The 7571-nt window shown below is 36.6% G+C and overlaps 2 protein-coding genes across 3 annotated transcripts; both read right to left on the minus strand.

Annotated features, from left to right (window-relative positions):
• Positions 1-105: 105 nt before the first annotated feature.
• On the minus strand, positions 106-3996 carry LOC122315477 (protein NRT1/ PTR FAMILY 5.10-like). Of its 2 annotated transcripts, XM_043131393.1 has the most exons (4): positions 3706-3996; positions 3265-3482; positions 1120-1706; positions 106-983 (listed from the first exon to the last, which is right to left on the minus strand). In XM_043131393.1, the coding sequence occupies exons 1-4, from the start codon at positions 3851-3853 to the stop codon at positions 158-160; spliced, it is 1779 nt and encodes a 592-aa protein (XP_042987327.1). In that variant the 5' UTR covers positions 3854-3996; the 3' UTR covers positions 106-157. The 2 variants fall into 2 exon arrangements, with proteins under 2 accessions (XP_042987327.1, XP_042987328.1); XM_043131394.1 differs by lacking the exon at positions 3265-3482 and having other exon boundaries at positions 3706-3839.
• A 673-nt stretch (positions 3997-4669) lies between these two features.
• LOC122315479 lies at positions 4670-5378 on the minus strand. The gene has a single exon (XM_043131397.1). The coding sequence runs from the start codon at positions 5313-5315 to the stop codon at positions 4791-4793; it is 525 nt and encodes a 174-aa protein (XP_042987331.1). The 5' UTR covers positions 5316-5378; the 3' UTR covers positions 4670-4790.
• Between the last annotated feature and the right edge of the window lie 2193 nt (positions 5379-7571).

Raw genomic sequence — 7571 nt, forward strand, 5'->3', positions numbered from 1 at the left:
ACGGTGCGTTTTATTTTTTCCATGTCAGCACCGTTTACGCACCGACTGTATGGATTGACTGCATCCAACTTTTTTCATATAATATATATCCATCTGCCTACTCAGTTACACCAATAATAATAATAATAATCATTATGATAAGAATAATAATTGCACTTTACATTCTGCTGCTAGACCCAACGTAAATGTAAGATTTTGAAAAAAACAGAAAGGCAGTAAATGCAGCTGCACTGAGTCCAGCGAGTAACCAATAAAAGTAATCGAGATGCGCCTTGTTAAGATTATCAGCGAACCAACTAGCTTGGCCATCAATGCCGCCAGTTGCTGCCTCAATGACAGAGACAAGAAAGCTGCTTAAAAAGCTGCCCACGCCAAGAATACTGAGGTAGAGGGCCACACCGACACTCCTCAATTCAATTGGGACCTGATCATAGAAGAACTCTTGCAGACCAACCAAGGCGAATACATCAGCAATTCCAGACAACACGTACTGAGGAACCAACCACAATATACCCATCGGTATAGTCACGTTTGGCATATCGACCAGCCCATACTCTCGAGCAGTTTCAAGCCTTTTCTTTTCAACCAGAGCAGCAACTACCATGCAAATAACAGATAAAAGCATCCCAGTTCCAATTCTCTGCAGCATCGTGATGCCAGAGGGTTTCCTGGTGAAATTTCTTGCTACTGGAACAAAAATGCGGTCATATATGGGAATAATAAGTACAATGGCCAAGCCGATTAAGGATTGTAGTGAAGCCGCTGGCATCTCAAAACCAGGAAATATTGTTCTGTCCATAGTAGCCCCTTGCTTGGTAAAGAAAGTTGAGCACTGCGCATATACAATAGCATACACCAAGCTCGTTCCCCATATAGGAATAAGACTAAGAGCTGCCTTTGCTTCTTCAACATCATGCACGGTATAAACCTTTCCACCACCGCCTTCCAAACCAGCTCGGAACAGCAAGGCTTTGTTGAGGAACCTGCCACGTTAGAGGAACCAATCACAACATAAATTTTTATCCAAGTAATCGGAATTTTTTTGACGTGTTCTTTTGTCCCTAAAGGGACAGTTGTGAATCATAATATGGTGGCGTGAATCTTGTTGGTTCCTCTTACCTGAATTTTTGAGAGCTATGATGCTGCAAGGTTCCGTGAGCTTCCTCTTGATCAATAGCTATTGGCAGGGAGGTCTTCCGCCAATTTATAAGTGCAGTAACAAAGACCCCGCCAATTCTCAGAAATGGGCTTTTTTCTTCCCTTCTTACACTGTACCGATAAGTCCTGGTTCCAAACAAGAAGAGACACAGTCCAGCGATCATGATAATGCACAGGGCTCCGAATCCAAGACTCCAGCTAAGGTTGTCTTGTATGTAACTCGAGACTAAAACTGTTAAAACGGCACCCGAACATACAGCGAAAAACCACCAATTAAAGAATGAGCTTTTGGCTTTGGACTCCTTCGGATCTGCTCCATCGAACTGATCAGCTCCAAATGCCTGAACGCAGGGCTTCTGTCCTCCTTGCCCAACAGCTACTAGATATAGAGAGAACAAGAATAATATCTCTAAAAGCTGAGGAGAAGATGACATTCTTTTGGTTGGGTCTGTGTAATCTGAATTGCTGAGAGAAGGAAGCATAGGCCTGCCTCTTCCATGACTTTCTGTACTAACCAACCCAGCTGACAGAGTCAACAAGCCTAGCCCCTGAGATTCATTTATAAAACATATAAAAAAAAAAAAAAAAAGAACAAGAGCAAAAGTTTGAAACCCGGCCGATACATCATGGTCATTACAAATCAAGTTTGAAACTAATTTTTCATTTCTGGCCACAACATGCTCAATATATCACCAGAGCCGAAAGCAGAAGGAACCATGAAACATAAACGTTATGGATAAAGTTAACTGAAACATAAACATTATTGAAAATTTCTCACTAATAATAAGGGAAGAGATAAGGCAATAATCTAGCTCAAAGAGAAATCGAAGAATTTAGTCAGAGATAAAGGCAAAATTGACTTGGGCTCTTAAAAGGTAAATAGTTGTATACAATCACTTAAAAGAAAGAAATATACATTTATAAAATGAGGAGATTTCTATAGATCGGAAGGGACCCTCAAGGACTTCTCTACACATGACTCTGCCATACATGACGACTCTGAAAGATCCATTAATTATCTTCAATTTCTTCAAACTCTAAATTACTCAATTATATTGAAAATATGCGAGGTCACGAGAGATTATAGAATTATTTATTAAATTAAATTTTATCCTTAAATAACCCGTATATGTAAATTTTTTACGTCAAATTATGTAAATCTCTAGCTATTTGTTTTTATACTTATTTATTATTTATTTCATAACTCAACGTGAATAATATCGAGTCACTGACAGCTAGATCGTCATCATGGATAAGGGATAAAACTTTACTCCATTTTGACTTTTTGTGCGAATTTATGTATTAACAATAATAAAAATACTATAAATATACAGAAATCTCACACATTCACGTGCGACATGTCTCCCCTCCGTCTATTTTTTTCCTCTCTTTCTTCCCCTCTCCCCATGCCTCTCCCCTCCTCCCTTTCCCGACCCCACCCCAGCCCCTTAGAGCATTGACATTGATTTAGCTATTTTATTTTTCAAAATTTAATTAATATGCAACTTTTTTTATTTTAGCTAATCACTCAAAAGTTAAATCTACATTGAATTAGCTATTATACTCTCTATAATAATAAAATATTATTATTTTTTATTATTTATATTTTTTAAATTATTTTTTATTTTTTTAATACTTTTATTTTTATTTCACAATATCCAATATTATTCAAGAATCATATATTTCAGTTTGCACAAAAGAATGTGAAGGAAACTTGACCGGTGGTGGAAAAATAAAAGGGATCAACTGTACGAGTGAACTTGAAAAATGATTAAATATTCAATAGGAAAAGCTATAGTTCATTTCAAATATGATTTCTCTTTTAAAAAGACTGTAGCTCATCTTGTAAATGAAAATAGTTTAACTAATTAGATCATTTTTTCACCAGATTAGCTAAATTATAAAAAGAGAGAGTGCTCTTAGCCAAATGCCAAATGCCAGTGCTCTTAGCCCGATCGAGAGAGAGAGAGAGAGAGAGAGAGAGACGTGGCACATTTCGGATAGTGTATTGGATCCATTTACATGATTCCTTTGTATATACCTCTAGCAGCCTCTAACACTAAACATTAAAAATTGCCCATACGCTGGGGATAGAGAGTTACGCACCAAGATGTAGATGACCGAAGCAATAATAATGGTGCGGTAGCGCCCCAGAATAGAATCGGCCAAAAATGCACCCAGTAAAGGGAGCAGCTGCGCCGTGCCTGACCACGCGTTCACGTTCTCGGCCGCAGTGGCAGTGGACTGGCCTAGTGGCCCCGTCAAATAGGTTATAAGGTTACAACTTATCCCAAAATACGCAAACCTCTCCGCGACTTCCACACCTGATATGCGTACGTGCAAAAACCATGACCCAAGTACCTCAAGAAATTTGTCGATGCAAAATTATTCATTTGTTTGCAAGGGGATCGTACTTGGCGGATGTTAAAGAAAAAATCAGATACAGTTGCCATGAAAATCCAACGTCGAGCGTTAAAAAGAAGCTTAAAATGGTTGATTGTAACGTAATTGAGAAGATGAGTCTAGGTAGGTAGTTAAGGTTCTTACCGATGAGGAAGTATGCGGACCTCCAACCACCGGAGCAGGCTTTAAGGGCGGGATTGCCATGGTAGTCGACGGCGAAGTCGACGGTGCTTTGCACAAGCGGAGTATGGGCATGCAGAGAGTCTGAGTTGGAGAGGGGAGAGATGGCCATCTCTATAATTACTCGTAGCCAATGAATTTCACTTTTCTATCCGTTGCTTGAATTGTATGTCGCTATGGAGATGCGCACTGGTTTACATGATTTCCTTTCTATGAATGGTACGTTTTTTTTTTTTTTTTTGATAAAATGAATGGCGAAGGTTTCTAGAGTAACAGGATTGAATTATATTTGATAATTGATTGGATGGCCCCCACCCACTTAATAATACACAGTCCTTACTTTTGACTTTTATTTTTATTTGTATAGAGAGATATATTCTCTTGTTATATAGATATAAAGAAAATAATAATAATTAGTGTTGTAACTTCAGCCTGTCTAGTTTTCACTTTTCAAGGTTTAATTTGATACGATGCGCACCGTTGAGTTCTCTTGAAGCCAGCGCCAGCCCCATAAGTTCTCTCTTTTGCCATTGGTGGGCACTGGGCATTGAGTTGAGATCGACCTGCAGTGATGGATACTAGAGAATGTGTATTATATCACATTCAACATTATGAATCCTAAGAAAGAAAAACGATGACATCTTGATCTGGTCCTTTACAGCTTACACCAATTACTCATCCCTTGCCACTCTACTGTTAGTTCCTTTGCTTTTAAATAAAGCAAATCATAATCCATCGTTATACAAAAGACATGGGCTTCGGAGAGACCAATCACAGTCCCAACTCTGATGTTCAAACGGACTCTCTTTTTCCCACTTCCGTGCGAAAATTGTTGAAATGAAATGAAATTAAATACACCCTAACCTCCAAACCAATTAATTCCAACTAATGATAATTTTTGAAGGATTTCTCAAGTAAAACCGACGTATTCCCAGAAACCTAAATTCACCAAATAAATTTACCAATCCAAAATATGAACAGAACTGATCTCTAATGATAAAATTCCATCATGCCATTTACACACCTAAACAATTACAATAACCCCAAAATCAACCCAGTAAAGGCGTCCTGCTCCCGCCACTTGGACCATCATCATCTTCATCCCCGCAGTCGTATACCGATCCAACGAGAAGCATCTGATCCTCCAAGTACCGCTGCAACAGCCCCACCCCTTGGTCCTCTTCTACAACGCCGCACCCACAGCCCTCCTCGCATCGCCTCAGCGGCTCTTCCTCTTGAGATCCGTGCGCGGCCTTCCGTCTCCGGATTCGGCGGCGGAGGCAGATCTCGGCGGCGCAGATCAGCGGGAACGCGGCGCAGAGGCATGGCAATAGAAGGGGCGAGCATAGGAGCAGCAAGCAGTAGCGGATCCGGCGGGAGCCGAGCCAGGACGCTACGGCGGCGACGGATAGCATGAACGGCGCGGTGTTGGTGGGAGTCGGATGGTGGCAGGGAGGTTGTTCTTCATTGAGAGGCGGAGGGTTTGGAATTGGAGGGGGGAGGAGTGTGGTGGGGACGGTGTCGTTTGGAGTGGAAAAGGCTGGATTACCACATGAGTGGGTGGTTTTGTACATAGAGGCCGCTGAAGTATGGAATTCTTTTGTCCTCTTTTGGTTCAAGGGACTGAAGGGTTGCGCACACATGTAATACAGGTGTGGTAGATTCCAATTTCCAACAATGGAAAAGGCACGTGACCTCCTGAGCCGGCTAGGCCTATTAACAATTATAATAATAAACATAAATCATATTAGCAATCGTCCAGTTTGTATGCAGGAATAAATCATACGAAAAAAATTGAGTAAAGTTATATATAGTTATTTTTATGTATTTTATTGATGTGATTGATTATATTATTTTTTATAATATATAATTAATTACATTAATAAAATGTACAAAAAAATATATAAAATAACTGTAAATAAAATTTTTACTATATTTAACATTATTCAATAATCAAATACTTTATTTGTAAGGATAGTTTGATAAATTAACTCAAATTTTAATTATTTATTTCTTAAATATTATTTAAATATAAAATAATTTTTATTTTTAATTTTTTAACTTTTTCAAATAATTATTATAATTTTTAAAAATTTAAAAATAAAGTAAAAAAACAATATAATTTTTTCCAAACTTCAAAAAAAAAAATCATATTAAAAAATAATATCTAAATAATTTTTTAATATTTTTATTCAACCTTCTCTATCTCATTTCTACTCTTTCTCAATGAAAAAATCTAGTTGTAAGCACAATTACGTACTAATATATGCACTAATCGAATATGATTTATCAAAAAGTTGATTTGATTGAAAATAGTGCTAATTTAAATTTTAAATATGAAGGAATCAGTATTGATACACAGATTAGTATGCAATTTGCTTATATGTAGCAAAACTCTTTCTCAATCTCCAATAAAACATTTTAACTCAACCCTAATATATTCCAAGTATCCAAAGTCCAAACAAGGCCTAATCTTACCTCTCTAAGAGGAGTCTTATTGGATTATCTATATCCAAAATGAATGGTATTTTTTAGCTATTATGAATGAAAATGGGCTCAAAATAGATTATGCAAACTCAAATAATTTGATTTTAAAATTATTTGTAAACCCAACAAATATATATTTTATTATTTTTTATAACATTCTCTATCTTCTCTCCATCTACATCCACAAATATCTAGATAATTTAATTTGAATATGATTACTAATTAACATATAATAAGTAGAATAGTAAAATATGATAAAATTAAATATTTTTGTAATTATTAATTATTTATTACTATATAATGAATAAATGGATAATTTAATGTGAAAATTTGATATGAATAGTTAAAATTAAATTAATCTCATATGATTTTACTGTTATATAATAAAAAAAATAGTTATTCTAACGTAGATATTTATGTGAATGAAATTCTAGATTCATATTACATTAATCAAAAGTGTCATTTAAATATGCATAATCCATTAATAATACTTTAACAACAAAAACTCTACTTACACCCGGTGTGGCGAAACCCCGCGTATCCATCTCTCCACGTGAAAAAATTAAAACGGCGCGTTTTGTGTTTAATCCAAACGATAGAACTCACGAACAAAGCAAGCTCTCATTTCACGAGTGTCTAGGGTGGGTCTTCTTCTCAGACTAGATTCAGTGATAATGAGTCTTCTTCTCATCTCCTCCATCTACCCACGAAGACAAACAAAGGTTCTTCTCATCTTCTTCTCATGTACTAAAGAATAATACTTGGTCGCAAGCCCTAAAGAGCAGTTTTGGTAATTTTGGGTCTTCTTCAAGTCATGATTTCTTCAATCCCGCACCTGATTTTGGGGGATATTTTTAGCACATTTACTTGTTCGACGTGTTGTTTGTTGGGGTAATTTGACAAAGAGCTGCCCACAAGTATCATGCTATTGGAACTTCTTCATCTGCGGAAACACTTTTGCTCGACAAGTTTTTATGTTTCTTATACATTAATAGAATAGAAAACTAAAAACAAAATCGCCTCATTATTTTTCAGTACTTGCTTGTCATGCGGCCCAAACAATATTTTTTTGTACAATAATAGAAGAGTAAATTAGTAACGGGATAAAAGCTTACCTTTTCTCTTTTTATCTTTTGTTTGTAGATGGTTGCGTGGCTTGTGGCAGCACTAGTAATAGTGATTAATGGGTATCTCTTGCTCAACTTCTTTTCCTCTAAATTTAATGTGGTATTGTTTGGCTCCGTTGTGCCTGCTTTTACGGCTTCATATATAGGATTTATAGTTTATCTTGTTTCTCGGGATATGAGATCAAAACTCTGTTTCAATATGGTCTTTGATTTTAA

The sequence above is a fragment of the Carya illinoinensis genome, chromosome 7, assembly GCF_018687715.1.
Source record: "Carya illinoinensis cultivar Pawnee chromosome 7, C.illinoinensisPawnee_v1, whole genome shotgun sequence".
Classification (NCBI taxonomy): Eukaryota; Viridiplantae; Streptophyta; class Magnoliopsida; order Fagales; family Juglandaceae; genus Carya; species Carya illinoinensis.